We start from the raw sequence: 16502 nt of genomic DNA, 5'->3' as shown, positions 1-16502 counted from the left end.
TAGTAACTCTGGCCTTGAAGCACACAAGTCTTAAAGCTGTCAAGTTACAAGACCCTTGCACCCCTAACCCTTTAGAAAAAAAATCCCAGGGATGTTCAAACTTGACAGCTTTAAGACTTGTGGGCTTCAACCCCCAGAATTCCTCCTCTCGCTCTTCATCTTGATGATGTGTGGAGGGGGAGGAGGGAGCTGGAACCGGTTCTAAATGACACTATAGATTTGTGGAATGTCTTCTATAGAAGAGAATAGGCAGGAACCCACCCCTGAGTAAAACATACCTACTTTGAGTTAGATTTTTTAATTACTGTTCTGGAATTCTGTAGTATGAAACCCAGAATATCCAAATACTACTATAATCCTTGATTAATGAGTACAACTAAGATCAGAATTTTCTAAATTGCTAAACAAAATGATTCCATTGCTAAGTGAGTTGCACCTGATTTTATGACCTTTTTAGCCATGGTTGTTAAGTGAATCACTGAAGTTAAATGAATCATTCAGTCATTAAGCAAATCCAACTGCTCCCATGACTGTTAGAATTCATCTGGGAAGATTGCAAATGGTGATCACATGGATTTCAGGACCCTGCAACTATTGTGAATGATTACTTGACCATAGGGATGCTGCTCTGCTTGTAAGTCACTCCCACTCCCCTAACTTTGAACAGTTGCTAAAGGAATTATTGTAAGTTGAGAACTACTGAAACACTGAAGAGAAATGTAAACAACCTGAAGAACAATTGCAGATGTCTAATATTATCAAAACAGTAATGAGATCAAGTTTTATATTGATTCCTTTTTGATAACCAACTTTGTGTCCTGTAACCCTTGTGGATCATCTTGTGGAGATGATCAATTCCAGGATTTTATTTGGGGAAGAAAATAGGTATTTCTACCCTAGTCTGCTTTAATACACATGAGTATTGAGGCATCAATGCAGCCTCGCCTGCTTTGCCTTATATATATTATCCAAAAAATAAGGAGGAATCTTGAACTGGTTTTATGTTGCTTACTTACCAGTTTTCTTGTATTTATTTGTTTCAGTCACTTTTTCCTGTCAGCCTTTTCTCTCCACTGCTTCAATTCCCTTATAGATTGTCTCTCTGACTGCTTATGTATTGTGGGACAAAGCCTTTAATACAAAGGAGAAAAAAATGATCACCTTGCCTATAACAAGTAGCATACTACAAAATCACTGCATTTGTTTAGTGGCAGAGTGTGGGCTTATGCAACTGTGGCTAATTTAGCCAATTACAGCTTATGTGTTATGTGAGCACTGTATAAGCTCCCATAAGATTACACTTTAAAACTGATTCTTTGTCTTACTACATGCAAACAGTAAAATGTAATTCAGGGTCTACTGCCTGCTGTAAAATGCAAGCCCAGGAATATGTAATATTGTAATAAAGAGATTTGAAGCACATTTCTGAGTGTATTTCAGCATGCAATAGGTAGTTTGAGAGATTAAGGCTGATTCTCAGTATACTTAATATGACTATGAAATCTTCAGATTCATTTAAGACATTAAACCCCAGCTTTTCTCAGACTCTAAAAATATGCCTCCACATCCCCCTCCCCCCCGCAGTTTACGCTATTTAAGGTTCCTACAAGAATCTGCCAAAAAGGAATTGATCACAAGCCCACAATTCAAATCTCTTTGCAGCTCCATTGGAATGTTTAGGCTGATTATGTGACATAGGATGAAGATAGAAATGCCCCTATCCAAATACAAATAATGACTAATTACAAAAAATGCTACTGTAAAATATTGGAGGGGTACCAATTTGCTTCCTCTTGTTTTAAAACATCAGGGAACACAAGTATGCACTACTTAATCCAACCAAAATCTTGCCTCTTGAACTGTTCACAAGCTCTAGTTGAGTTGATTACTGATGGGCACATTCTGCTTGTACACATGGACCTGGGTGGTTTGCAGCATGAAACCATGCATGGATTAGGGGGTGGGAATAGAGAAACAAAGTCTTTAAATCTTCAAGACTGGGCCTTGTTTCTCTTAACTCTTTAGCTTATTAGCTTATCTACATGAACTAATATCTGGGGTTAAACAGTTACTGGGATTTATACTTCTATACATTTTTAAAAAATGGAAAATGGAAGAAAGGAGAGGTAGGTTGACAGCAGTCCTATTACTGTTGCAATAGCTTGGCAGGTTTTGTCTGAATGAATATTCATATGAACATTCTTCATGCCCATTTTTGAATGAGATCCTACAGATATCACTCTTGCTGTTTCCATGCAATCAGCTTAATAGTAAAGAAGCCATGTTGAATGAGGAGGGGGATTGGCAGGTGGGACTTTTAAAAAAAATGGCTGCTACCTTGAAATTGAAGTCATTTCTTTATTTGTTTTTTATTTGTCCTACTTTTATTATTTTTACAAATAACTCAATGTGGCTAATTTATCCAACTTACCTTCCTTTTCTGATTTTTTCCACAACAATCCTGTGGGCTAAGTTGGGCTAAGAAAGAAAGAATGATTTAAAATCACCCAGATGGCTAAGGTGGGACTAGAACTCACCAGCTCCCAGTTTCTAGCCTGGTGCCTTAATAACTAGACCAAACTGGTTCCCAGCAAGGTGAGACTTCACAGCTTTTATCCTATTCCTGCTAACCATGTCAGTACCAGAATCTAAGTACGTCCTGCTGAATTTAACAGTGTGCTCTTTGCAGGTCACTTGGCAGAAATATACCAATCCTAATATAGGGCTGTTTTAACTTGACATAAGACAAAGACTTCTTTGTTAGTTTTCATTTCTAGTTTAAACTAAGACAGAAATTGAATATGACATGTACTATCTCGAGTAAGATTGAAGATTTAAAGTGGAAGATCTGAAAGCTCTAGAAGGATAGGAATTTTTAAGAACTTTTAGTTAATGGAGATCTACAATGAGAAATACTCAAGGGCTGAAGGGTCAAGACATGCACTTGGGATTTCCTTTTCTTCTCTTCTACTCTGATATGACTCATCACATACCTTTATTAAGTTCAGAAAAGAATAAGTAGTCCAGGCATGTGTGGGTCTGAATGTAGAGTGCCAATATCTTAAGAATAAGGAAGGGCTGAGATCCTACAACCTACAATCTTCTTGTTTAGTTTAATTAGATAGATGGCACAAACCCAGCTATAATGCTTTGAAAACCATTTTCCATGGCCTTGTAAATTCTGCTAACTGTAGTTTGTTCCATAAAGCATGGTCAGGCAAACACTGGAGTTTAGCAGGATGTGTGGATTCAACCAGAGAAGGACATGTCTTCTAAGCCTTTCATTCCCTAGTACTGTATGCAATAGGTCTTTAGAACATGCAGCCTGTTTTGAATGATTGTTGGGAGGTGGTTGCAGTGAGCTGAGAATTAGTCCAGTTTTTCATAGCTTTCAGTGCATGTGGTGAGATTGGAAGCAAGATGAGCCAGAAGACATTGATAAGCTAAGAAATAGTGAGGCAAATTCTATCTTTTGTCTCTATAGATGAATCAGATTTCCAGTTCAGGATTCTTCTGTGTATGTTCAGGGCCAGCCCAGGAGGACATTTTGCTGCCCAGGCAAAAGAGCAAATGATGACTCTTCTCCAGACAGGGCCAATAGAACTATTTGAACATCCATAGAAGAAAACTCATAATGTGATTCCATCTGTTCTCTACTCCTTACAAATAATGATTATTCTCTGACTTCAATTTTGTGAAACTTTATATCAGCTTCCCTAAGCCCATTGCCACCTCTTAACCTAATGTTAGATCTTGCCCTGCCTGACTCACCACTGGAATGACATTACAGCAATTCCAGTACCGTCACCAAAGCAGCTATGAACTACTCAGCCAACTGAGAAGTTCAGCCCTGATTTCTTTCTAATCTCATTGGTATATGGCTGCTTAATCCCCACATCTCTGTGGGATATCTCATGCAGTCTTTAGCTGAGAAAAGCACTCCTTGTGCTTCAGACCTACTTAGTGCCAGTTCTGCTCCATTACAGATCTGCAGAACTTGGCCTGGAATGCCTGCAGACATTTTATTTCCTGGATCTACACAGTTGTTTCTAATGAATTGATAAGTCAGATTCATTAAGCATTTGCTCCTTTGGAGAGAGCCATGCCAGCATGGAAAAACTGGATGAGAGCTGCTGCATTACAAAAACCATAGAACAGCAGTAGGGAGATGCACATTTGAGCAATTTGTAGTTATGTTAAGCTCTCACTCAATCTTTCCCTTTTGGGGCTCCCACCCTTCCCTTTTTGGACCAGTTTCTGTTGGCATAGCAATAAGGAAACTTTGTAACTACATGGAATGTTTTTTGCCAGATCAATGTAACTGGAAAGCCTGCAGGGCTCTATTTAAACCTACATAAGTGGGCAATATAAAAACGTTCCTTCCTTCTTTCCACACCCCTTCAAGTTTCAGAATGCACAGGATCTCTTGAAACCAGATCTTATTTATTGACTAGTCCTATGGTAGTTCCCGGGACTTCGTTGGTGAGAAAGTTAGCCTACTTCTTTATTTCAGAGTTGCAAAGTCTAAGGGACAGGTGCTTTTATCACAGACGGAATAATGTCAGGAATAATGTCACTGCAGAATTGAGGTTGAACCTGAACTGTAGCTTGATGACCTTTTAGAAAAGAAAGCTAATAAATTATTTGCTTGCCCTGCTCGGTGAGTAAATGTTATCTTTGTCAAACCACTTCAAAAATACCACCTCTACTAGGATATTGTATCTTTCATTCCAACTGGCTCTAAAAAGCTATTTGTCAATTACATCTTTACAAAGAAATCATCAAAGGTTTTTATCGTTTCCCCTTTTTTCTTACAGGTGATTTAGAGTGGCTGATTATGTCCAAAGATCATGATATTTGATCATAATTTGGTTTTACTGTTTGTAAATCCAGCTCTGGGGGAACTGGAACAGATCCCTCAGCTACTTCAGGGGACCTTTGACTTTGCTTCTTCATCCCAACTACAGACTGGCAGCTTGTAACAGGCAACTTCTTGGTGTGAAAGATTGCTAAGTGCTAAATCTGGGAAATCAAAATTGCAAACGCAGCATGGCTCTTTTAAAATGAAATGTGTTTATTTCCTATAACTCATGTTAAATTTATACTTTTCAATAGAACGCCTTGATATTGGGAGGGAGGGATTGGTGTGTGTATGTGTGTGTTTGTGCCTGCATTTGTATGAGACTCTAGTTGCCATGGCTGTAGTTGATCCAGTTTTTTTTTCTTGCTCAAAATGACTAGGAGATGGAAAAGAATCCATCTTACCCATCTCCCTCCTCGAATAAAAATAGTTGGCTGCTAAATTGATACTCGCGAGTAGAGCTGGTTGGAGAGCAACCAAAGGCTCCGGTTTATCGGAGCTTCCAGGGTCCATGTTGCTCAGTCAGTCCCGGGTCAGAAAGAAATGCTTTGCCACATAAGCTTGGCTAGCACACGCCGCGTTGAAATCTGGTTTTGGGCAAATATACGCTCAACAGATGAGAGGCAAGTAAAGCGGCCAGGAACCGACTCCAGCTCTCGAAAACTGCCAAGCGAGACATAAAGCCGCATTGTCAAAATCATCTGGAAAACAGGTTTCCCTATTGAAGTCGCTCAGTGTTAATTACAGCGATCTGGAAGCCTCTGAATTTAAGCGCCTGGAAACGGCTTTCCCTGCGCTCGCCTGCCCGCCGTCCCCTATTTTCCCGGGGTAAATGGACAGGGAGCGCTGTGCCCCGGCTGGCGGCAAGGTGGGGGCTAGTTGGTTAGTTGACGTCCTGCTTCTTTGCCCTACATGCCTAGACACCCGTAATTCGTGACCACGGAAGGCTCGCCCAGGATGTCGGGTTATTTTCTTGTAAAGAAAACGCAGATCTCCCTTCCTTTTTGCCTTACAAAATGATTCGCATTATGTATGCTACATTGAGCGATCTAATTTCTTCGTGATAGTCAGCTAATTGCTCTGGCAGGTAATTAGGAGAGGTTTTACAACGCGAAAAGGGGCTTCCTCTTTTTTTCTGGTTTCCCCTCCCCCTGCTTTCCCTTTATTTTTTCCTATTTTACAATAGCCCTTAGGATTATTAGATGGCCCTGTAAATTATAATATATCTGTAAAGGGGCGGTAGGATGGCGGTGATGGTTATGGCGGAGGGGAGATCTTTTCAATAAGTTTTTCTGGTGCCATCCAGCTTGCTCTTGCTCTCCCTCTCTTTTAATGGACTTTTTTTTTCTTGGTTTAGCTTTTTCCTGGCCTCGAATTATTCTAAAGCACGCGATCTGAAGCCCATTTTGTTCGTGCTCAGTGGTCCAGAATAACTTGCCCATAATGGGCCAGGTTTGAAGCGAGCTTCCTAAGCGATGGCAATCTCTACGGAGCATGTGGGAAAAGAATGGCTTAAACGAGGACATCTGTTCGGCGCTGCTCACCCCCACCTCGGCTCCTTAGCAGGCCAGGCTACGGGAATAACCGACCGACACTTCCCCCACTCACGTGTACATGCAGAGTCACGATTCACACGTTGCTTCAGGTGGGCGAAAGGGAAAAATTGAGTTCCAATGCAAGGGGAGGGGTAAGTGAGTATTGTACTAGGACAAAGGGCCAGTCCTACAACTTTTGGAAAGAGAATACGTTTGGCAACCTGGTTCGGTATGTAGGTATTTTATACTGTCACCCATCTGTGTATAGTGAATGTATTCAAAAAAGCATCAGTGTTTGAGCTTCCTAGCACTGGGACAAAAAATATGTATGGAGCTCACCACTTCTGAGTCATATAAGAAAGGGTTTGGTTGCCGTCTTTCCACGCCTCAGATAATATTTCATTTGCCCCAGGTCATAGTTCAGAGCTATTTGACAACCTTCGAGTGCTACGATTTGAATGGAGACCTGTGCAGTCTGAGGTTAGAGGAACTGAATTGCACACCGCAGGCCAGATCCGGATCAAAAAGCTCAGCTGCTACAAGAAAAGCCGTGCTCTCGAACCAACTGCCTATCTTGTAAGAAGGCTGTGAACTTGGGTTTATTTTGGTGGGAGAGCGTCTCATTGATCTCCATAGGACTCCGGTGGAGTGCGCGGCGCCGAGTGGCTAATATTGTATTTGCTGCGCACCATTAGGCGCCAGCTGGTGGGAGAATGTTTGCACTCCCTCCCCCTATTTTGTTATATATTTTAGTCCCTCTCTGCCCGGAGTTTCGATGCTTATGAAAATATTCTCCAATACACGGGCGTTTAAACAACCCCAGCAACTGCTCCAGCGCGCCACCGTTCAACTACGAGACCCTTTTAAATTATTGGTAATTAAACGCTATTCCCAAAGTAACATTCATCTTCAAGTAAGCACGATTGCAACTGTCAACCGTCTGGAGGAAATGTGCGGTAATCTGGGAGCCTGACCTCCAGGAAGAGAGGGGGCGAGGTGCGACGGGGGGAAAAATCAATATTGCTGAGGAGACGGATTTTGTAGCTTTTAAACTCTCTGGCGAGAAACGGAAGTATAAAAGAAACGGGGGAGGGAGGAGAAAACAGACTTTTCTTCGGGGGCGGGGGGCGGCGTAAGGAACTTGCGGTTTTCTGAGACAGCCCTTTCTCCCCGTCTTTCTCCGCCCCGAGGGCCTAAACGAAATGATAGGCGATGGCGAAAGTGGGTCAGGACAGCGTTCCCAAACTTGTTTCTTTCACTTGTTGCTACTTGAGGCCCTCAGATGTGTGGCGGGTTTCATCGCCTCTTCCCTCTTCCCGCCATCGCCATCGCCGCCGCCGAAGTGGGATCCTATCCTAATGCCTTTCGCGTAGGGAAAGGTTTTCTGGGATGGAGGAGGCGACAGCATCTCTTCCCACGTTCCCCCAGAATCGGCTCCTCAGCGACATCTGGGAGTGGTGGGTCTGAAAAGGAGCGAGGGAAACCTGTTTGGGACAGCCACCGCCGACACGTTTTCCCCAGATAAGGGGAAACCAACCCAAGCTGTGGCTGCTCTGTCTAGCCCCAAAGCGACATCTGGAGAAAGCCATTTCAGCGGGAAAAGAAAGAAAAAGGATAATCAGATATTCCGAGGTCGACGACTCCTCGAGTGACCCTCTAGTCTCAGCCACGCCCCTCCGGCGAATCACGCGCAGGGCTGTGGGGGGGAAAGGGGACCCCTTGGGAAAAGTTCAAGATTGTAACGAAAATATCCCACGCGTGGGCAAGGCAGTCGAGGGTAGTGGAAGAAAGGAGTCCGATTCACCTGCAGGAAACGGACGCATTCATTTTCCCCTCCCACGGTAATATAGGTGCGCATATGGACGCGTGTGCCTGAATATCCGCACTTCTCTCCCCTAAGGAAGTCCTGCTTAAAGCACCGTAGCCGTTTAACCAAGTTAGCTAGTTGAATAATGAAAGACCAGCCAAGGGAACAATAAAAAAGTGCAGCCGAGATAATAATGGAGCAAAGGCTTTCCGATTCCCGAAACATTAAGCACTTCCCTTCCTTCAGACTACCTCATACTCCCATTGCTTCTGTGGGGAAGAGTTTAAGCAAGAGCTTCACATGCCCTAGTTGAAATCAAGGGGCTTAAACTTATTTGGATACTGGCGTATTTTTATTTAGCAATGGCAAGAAAAAAAAATAAACACTGACAAAAATTGCCTTTACAGTCGTTCAGCCTTCCTGTGGATTTCTTTGGCATTTTTCTTTAGACAATTCCCAGGTGAAATAATAACAACAACAAAAAAACTTTAGGCAGAAGCAAAAGGTTAATACGTGTGGGAGTGAAAAGAAGATAGTGTTCTTTCTTTAAAAAAAAAAAAGAGGGCACGTTCTGTGTCTTCAGATGTATAATGGCAACTTTGGCTAGAGATTCAGACCCAGTTATCTTCCCACAATTTCATGCTTTTGAATACTGCGCCACTCCCTTTGGACGGAATCGTATCTTTATTTCTTGAGGTGGGATGTTGATTATGCTATCAATAAAACTTTTTCTAAGGCCTGGTTAGTGCTTGGACAGAAGAAGATCCAGAGCACTGTTGAGTTTAAAGACACTCTAAAAGGCAACTGCAGACCTTTCCCAGAGATTTGGCGTGCTCTGAGATTCAACTCGACCGTATTCCCCTTTCCCAGGAATCCCAGACAGAAGAGCTGGAATTTTCTTATTTCGGACCACCGTCCCTGCAACACTGAAACGCCTCTGTCCACATCAGATCTGGCTGTCTGGGCCTGGTTATCTGAGGCGACCGCCTATCTACAATAGTTTCTGCCCGCTCAGTAAGATTGGCGGAGTGAGTGTGTCCTAGGTCACTTTAATAAAACAATGTCACCTAGGAAGTGCACCTTCTCTGTGCTTTTCTTCTGGAAAGCATCTCCGGAAGATCTGTAAGGTTCCGGTACAAGCTTTGCTTCTAGGCCTGAGATTAGGATGGCCGTCGAGTCTCTAGGGTCTTTTTTTCCCCTGATGGGCGATGGTTTTTTTCTACTTTTTAAAAAGTTTTTTTTAATGTCAAACTGGGAATTGGGCAGTCTCTAAATCCAATAAAAGACATAGGCACAGGTTCCAACAAATAAACCCACGTTTGGTTTGCTCCGCAAACTAATCAATAGCCGGAGAGATGGTGGTTGTTGGGTGTATTGACAAATTATGCACATGGGAGACCCGTGCACGCAAGTCTTCCTGAATGAAGTATCGCTTATTCCCAGGGGGAACGCCTTGGAATAGGACCAATTCTTCCTCTTCCTTCAAGTTGCAGAAGAGACGCTGGCTCCTCTAGTATCGGGATTCAGCTCCTGAGAATCGGCCAATAGAGCCGCTTCGTCTCGCTTGGACAAATCGAAAGGTCGGCAAAGCTGCCGTGTCCTTCCTTCAGGCCTTGCGCGAAGAGCTAGTTTGTTTTCTGGCACCCCCGGGATCGGGTGTGTATGTATGGGGGGGGGGGAGTGTGCGCTCAGCTGGGATTCCTGTTTCCTCCCTACTCCCTTCCTCCCTCACAACACACACACACACACACACACACACACACACACACACACACACACACACACGTTCGTCTCAGCGGGCGGATGAGAGTCCTAATGGTTCCCCGAGCCACTAGAGTCTTTACTGGGCAGACTTGTGCAAGTTGTTCCCTGTATGTAAATTAGGTCCCCAAAGCTGTTGTCCAAATCGAAGAAACAGAGAAATTAATCTGGGAGACTATCCATCATAGACTGTAATAAAGGGAGCGACATGGATGAGACAGATGATATGATTAAGGAGCTGTGGTCGTTTTAATTAACTTTTCGCTGTCCTGTAATGATCAAACTGGTCAACAGACCCGGTCAATAAGCATGTTAATATCAAACAAATAAAACCAGGGATGATTAAAAACCTCCCGGTTTATTAAATTTGAAATTCAAATGAAATTTATGTGCAGATGCAGACGGAATGCTAATGGACCGCTACTTTCGCCAAAGCAGCGGATGCTACAGGTTTACAAGAAAATGTGCGGACCTCTCTGCCAAACAGCGAAGGGAATTGGTGCGCGCTTATTACCTCCATGAATTTGGAGAAGAAAGCTTTTTCTGGCCCTTGAGATTCCAATTCCCACAAATTCCTCTCTCCTCCACCTTCACCCCCCTACCCCGGCCAAGATCTGGGGCTGACTGTGCCCAGCCAGGATAACCACAGGTTTTAGATTAATCTAGTATTTTCAGCCCAGAAGGAAGGAACATAGCACGTACACACTCTGCACACCAAGTTGCATTCTTCCCCTCTCCCTCGGTTTGGAGACACCGCAAGCAACACAGTACACGGAGGCTCTTTGTTTCTCTTTCTTTCCCTTGTTTACTCTCTGGCTACGTGCAGAGAGTGCAATTCTTCCGCGGATATATTTTCTAAGTTGTGATCATTGCTAAATTGGGTAGATGCTGCTTTTGAGTAGGGAAATTGAAAGAAAAGAAAATAGAAGTGATCTATGGAAATAAGCATTTTTGAAGTCATCTCAAACCATATAATAACTGGAGAGATTTAGAAATGCATAACCGAGAAGAACAAAAAGGAGTAAAGCGTTTCCCCCCACCCCAACGAATTTGATCTAATTAATAATCTTTTTAGAACAGGCAGCACCAAGCTGTCTTTCCCTGGCTTGGAGAGAGGCACTGACCCCATTGACTCCCGACCCCTCCCAAATCTGCAGGTCTTCTGCGGTGCCCTTCTAGTGCAGCGGACAAAGTCAAGAGATCCCGAGCCTCAACAGTTACTCCTCCATCCGGACTCTCCCATAAAGCTCTCTCTCTCACTCTTTTTTTACCCAGGTTCCCACCCCCGCCCCCTTTCTGTGGGTGTTTGGTGGGGGGAGGGTCAAGGGGTAGTATTGATTCAATTTAAATCCTAAATTTAAACAAGTGTGCATTAGGTCTTTAAAATGAATATCATTACAGAAGGAGACCAAAGGCACGAAGTTAATTCTTTTTATTTGTTAAACGCCGCTCCCTCCCTCTACCCGTTCCTCCTCCTGGGCTGGCCTGTCCCGCCTTCTCAACAGGCTCAAGTCACTCAGAGCAGCTCAGCGAGAGAAGCGCCGCATTCATGGTTAACCGTCAGCCTTCAGAGAAAGACAGCAGTTCATTAATTTACTTCGCTCCTTACTTCCAAGTATGATCATGCCTCTTACCCCGTAATCAATAGCTATGATGTGCAGTCAATAGCTACAAAGCATTAAAAGCCTCCCCCACCTCCGTAGAAAAAAAAAGGAGGGAGAAAAGCCCAGAATTGGCTATAGAGGTAACACATCCCAGCCCCGGGATACCCACCTTTATATATATCTAGTACATAAAAGTTTGGAGTAGAGGAAAAACTCCAGTTGCAAACATATTGCAAGCAAGGGACTGTGGCGCTCTCTACATTAATGTTAACCATAATAACATTGAGCCTTTCTCATCTGAAAATAGTACGGGGAACAAAATGTCAAGGTACATTCTCCTAACGAAAGGCCATCTTCTGCTTAAATTAAAAAGGTTGCACTTTAATGGTGATAGTTATGTTGATGACCATGATGATAAATAACTGCGCTTTGATGGAAGCCTAAAATCCTTCCATTTAACACCTAGGTCAAGAGATTTCGCTCCACTGAAAACGGATCTATTCCGATTTGAAGAAAAAAGAGAAAGAGGAAATAAATCTGCAATACATAATGCGGAATCCCAAATCCAAACTTTTTATTGTCCATAACAAAACAACGGTGCCCCTGAACTGCTTAAAATCCCATTGAAATAATCAGGAATGGACCAGGAAATTGGGGTCTAAAATATCTATATGTAATCCATATATACAGCTTCATCTTTTTCAGGGAAGAAAAAAAAGAGAGGGAGGGAGGGAAAAAAGGAAGACCCACTGACAGTGCCCTGATCCGGGGTAATTCTTTCCGCCCTTTCACAGACTAGATTCCTTGGCGTTACAAAAAGGCTGGGTGAGTGGGTGGTCGGGTAGGGGAAGGGCAGGTTCCCCTTGTCAGGAAAGCGGGGTTTTCCCAATCATCCAAACGGTTGCTGCGGGGAATTGGGATGTGGGGGAAGGTGGAAGAGACCGCAGACTAGAAGAGTCAAGCGTTGAAACTACAGCCGGCAGCTCGCAAAGTTGTCACATGTAGGCGTAGTCTCATACAGAGGGAATAAAACGCGTTTTTTTTCTTTCCGTCTGCAGGGCTGAATATCTGAGCATCCTTCCAGGAAACGGGAGATTGTTTAAAAAAAAAACGGAGGGAACAAGCGGACAGGCGAAGCGCGCTGCAAGGAACGCGGCTCCCTTTGCTCTCGCCCCGCATGCCTGCTTTTCGCCAGCCCGCTCCCTGAGCGCTGTGCAGCAGCCCTGGAAGGAGCGGGCGGCGGCGCCGGCGCTGATGACCTCACGCGGCAACGCAGCGGAGCGGCCGGCGGCGCCGGAGATTGGCTGGCGCGGGCTCAGCGGCACTTCAAAGCGAGAGAGGGAGCTACAATTGTGGTGGAATGGGCGGAACTGATCATTGTATTGCACACCTCTAAAAAAAACACTGCCTCTGATTTATCAATATAAAAAAGATCCTCTGAGAGGAGGGCACTTTGTGGGATGGCAACTTCACTTCTAGGGGTGAGTCCGAGGGTGTGTTTTTTTTCCTCTACTGCCCCCCCCCCGCTTTGCTGTTTTAATTGGGTCCTTTTTATTGGCGATCGCGGAGCAGGGTTAAAGCAGCCCCTCTTGACCGGGGGCTATTGAAGGTTTCATTTTTGCTTTTTTTTCCTCTTGACTCCATGCGAGTTTAGGAGAAAAGAAAGAGGAGAGGGGGAAGGGGAGGGGGAAGAGGGGGCCCACTTTTTTTTCAACCCCCTTGACAGCGTGCAGGAAAAGGTTTTAAGGGCATTAGCCCTTAACAACCTCCAGAGCTTGGGCTGAGCTATTCCTGTATCCCCGGAGAACTGGCCTCTCTGTTGTCGACGCGGACGGGGAAAAACAGCTGCCTCGCTTGATCTTTCTCTCTCTCCCTGTGAGATCTTTAAAAAAAAATTGCAGCAGCTTGTTGCTGTTGTTGATCCCCCCCTCCTTTTTAACATTTCTTTGAGCCCGACATTTTCTGCAGGTATGTTGATTGTCTCTGTTTCCTTGAGGTGTGAATATAAAAGTTTGGGGGAAGGGGGGAAAGAACGCTATGAGTGAACACTGGGACTAAAGGAACGGTTTTTTTTTTTTAAAAAAAACTTTAATCTGCGGCTACAGCCAGTTTTAATTGCTAGATAAGAATGGCTCTGCGGATTAAATGCACCAAATCTTCTAGGTAGCTTCGGGAAGAGAGAAAGGGGAGCATATGCTGTGATAACCCAGCATGTGAATTGGGGATTAGTCGGTACCGAAGCTTTTTAGTTTTCAGATTTTCCTTCCGAGTCTGGGTTTCTGGATGGGACTGAGATTGTTCTCGAGCTCTTTGGCCGGACTCCGGGCTGCGAGCCAATCTCAACCAAAGAAACCAGTGGGCTTTCCTAAAGGACGCTTTTCCAGGGCTTATGAGCAGAGATCGGGGGAGGGGGTGTCATTTCTTCTCACGGAATCAAGAGGAGGGGTAAAGGACCGCAAAGGTTCCTCGCCTTCGCCCCCATTTCCCCGTCCGCAGACGAGGCTACCGGGCGTGGATCTTGCTTTGGGGCGGGTTGCCGCGGGCATCTTTGCCAGCGGAAGATGACAGGCGCTGTCCCGGACTTCTCTCCCCGTTTTCTGCAGGAAGAACCGCGTCTGGGCTCCACTCCACTGGCCATGCTCGCTGCTACCTGCAACAAGATCGGCAGCCCCAGCCCCTCGCCGTCGGTCCTGTCCGACAGTACCTCATCCTTCGGCAAAGGCTTCCATCCGTGGAAACGTTCTTCATCTTCGGGAAGCTGCAACGTGGTGGGCTCCACTCTGAGTGGCGTCGGAGTCTCGGCCTCGACCCGTAACGGTTCTTCAGCTCACGCCGCGGCGGCGGCAGCTGCGGCAGCGGCAGCGGCCGCTCTGGTGTCGGACTCCTTCAGCTGCGCCGGCTCGCCTGGATCCAGCGCCTTCTCACTCACGTCGAGCGGCGCGGCGGCCGGCTCGCCCTTCGCCAACGACTATTCGGTATTCCAGGCGCCCGGGCCGACGGGAGGTGGCGGCGGCGGCGGCGGCGGCGGGGCAGCTCCAGACACAGCCGCCGCTCATCAGCCGGTCTTCATCTCCAAGGTGCACACCTCGGTGGAGGGCCTGCAGGGCATCTACCCGCGTGTGGGCATGGCGCACCCCTACGAATCCTGGTTCAAGCCCTCTCACCCGAGCGACGCGGGCGCCTCCAGCTGGTGGGACGTGGGCGCCGGCTGGCTGGACGTGCAGAACCCCAACGGCGTCCACCCGGCTGCCGCGGCCAGCGGTCTCCAGGCGGGTTCCCTTCACTCGCCACTGGGCGCCTACAATTCGGATTACTCTGGCCTGGCGGGCCACTCGGCCTTCAGCAGCAGCGCCGCATCTTCGCATCTCCTCAGCCCCGCCGGGCAGCATCTCATGGACGGATTTAAGCCAGTTCTGCCGGGCTCCTACCCGGACGCGGCCCCCTCACCCCTGACGTCCGGAGCCGGGGCCTCCATGCTGGGCGCCGGACCCTCCGCACCACTAGGCGGCTCCCCGCGCTCGTCCGCCCGGCGTTACTCGGGCCGTGCCACTTGTGACTGCCCCAACTGTCAGGAGGCGGAGCGGTTGGGCCCTGCCGGTGCCAGCCTGAGGCGCAAAGGCTTGCACAGCTGCCACATCCCCGGCTGCGGCAAGGTCTACGGTAAGACGTCCCACCTCAAGGCGCACCTGCGCTGGCACACGGGCGAGCGGCCCTTCGTCTGCAACTGGCTCTTCTGCGGCAAGCGCTTCACGCGCTCGGACGAGCTGCAGCGCCACCTGCGCACGCACACGGGCGAGAAGCGCTTCGCCTGCCCGGTGTGCAACAAGCGCTTCATGCGCAGCGACCACCTCAGCAAGCACGTCAAGACTCACAGCGGCGGAGGCGGCGGCGGCGGGAGCGGTAGTGGCGGCGGGTCGGGGGGCGGCAAGAAGGGCAGCGACACCGACAGCGAGCACAGCGCCCCCGGCAGCCCGCCTTGCCACTCACCGGAGCTGCTCCAGACCCCCGAGCCGGGCCACCGGAACGGCCTGGAGTGAAATCCTCCCTGAGCGCGGCGGCGGAGGCCATGCGGGAGGAGGACCTGGCTTTGCTCTTCCCGGCTCTCGCCTCTCTCCTCCCCCTCTTCGTTCTGTCTCTCCTTCTCCTCTTTTTGTTCGGATCCACCAAGCTTTCAGCCCTCCCATTTCGTAGCCTCCCGCCCGCTGGGCCAAAGGGTATCTGGACGTCGAAGTAACGTATTCCAGCCAACGCGGACTCGCAGCCAGATCCCTGCCCAGAAAAGGGACTTCGGTTGCTGAGCAGCTGCTCCAGAGACACCCGCGCCGGAGGGGAAGAGGTTTGGGGCGCTCCAAGCAGTGGGAGGGCGCGGGGATCGGGCTCTCGGCAAGGACCAGAGCTTCTCTCAGAAGGAGAGGTGGCTATCCGGGGGGGTAGTGAATGGGGCAGGGGATAAAAGCCCAAGACCTCCCGCTGAAAGCACTTTGAATATTGTGAGATGCTTTTTATTAATATTATTATTATTTCAAAGAATTGCTCCAAACGTTAAATTTCTATTCAGTTTTGCTCCGAAACTGCAGCGCTCACTCTCTTTCTCTGGAATATTGCAACCTATAGGATTACTCTGGAGGACGTGGGTGAAGCCTAAAAAGTGTGCGTGTGTGGAAGTGAGAGTGTGAATGTAGGCGTGATCGCCTAGCGCCCCATTTGCAATTCAGTTCCGTCAAAGAGGATCCGCCTTGGTAGATATTACAAAATAAGCTGGGTTAGGCTTTTCTTTCGGATGTCTTTTCTGTCTAGCACTTCCAAGTATTTTGTGCTTCAGCGAGTGGCTCAAAATAACTAAGATTCTGATCTTAGTTGGAGGTTTACATTTTATTTCGGCTGAAAAAAAAGTTCTAACAAGAACAGACCAGGAACTTTCAAGTAAATGGGTG

At 46.9% G+C, this 16502-nt stretch overlaps 1 protein-coding gene across 1 annotated transcript; it reads left to right on the top strand.

Annotated features, from left to right (window-relative positions):
- The first annotated feature begins 13028 nt into the window (after positions 1-13028).
- On the top strand, positions 13029-15605 carry SP8 (Sp8 transcription factor). The gene is made up of 2 exons (XM_014076195.2): positions 13029-13049; positions 14172-15605. The coding sequence occupies exons 1-2, from the start codon at positions 13029-13031 to the stop codon at positions 15603-15605; spliced, it is 1455 nt and encodes a 484-aa protein (XP_013931670.1).
- The last annotated feature ends 897 nt before the right edge of the window (positions 15606-16502 follow it).

The sequence above is a fragment of the Thamnophis sirtalis genome, unplaced genomic scaffold (genome assembly GCF_051295495.1).
Source record: "Thamnophis sirtalis isolate CommonGarterSnake01/CBP01778 unplaced genomic scaffold, rThaSir2_p1.2 scaffold_4, whole genome shotgun sequence".
NCBI classification, from domain to species: Eukaryota; Metazoa; Chordata; class Lepidosauria; order Squamata; family Natricidae; genus Thamnophis; species Thamnophis sirtalis.
This window is presented reverse-complemented; position numbering and strand designations above follow the sequence as displayed.

Bases quoted from the DNA above. Each gene is read 5' to 3' on its own strand.
- SP8 (XM_014076195.2), top strand. From the start codon at position 13,029: ATGGCAACTTCACTTCTAGGG. The intron at 13,050-14,171 runs GTGAGTCCGAGG...CGTTTTCTGCAG, and splicing joins TGGCAACTTCACTTCTAGGG to GAAGAACCGCGTCTGGGCTC.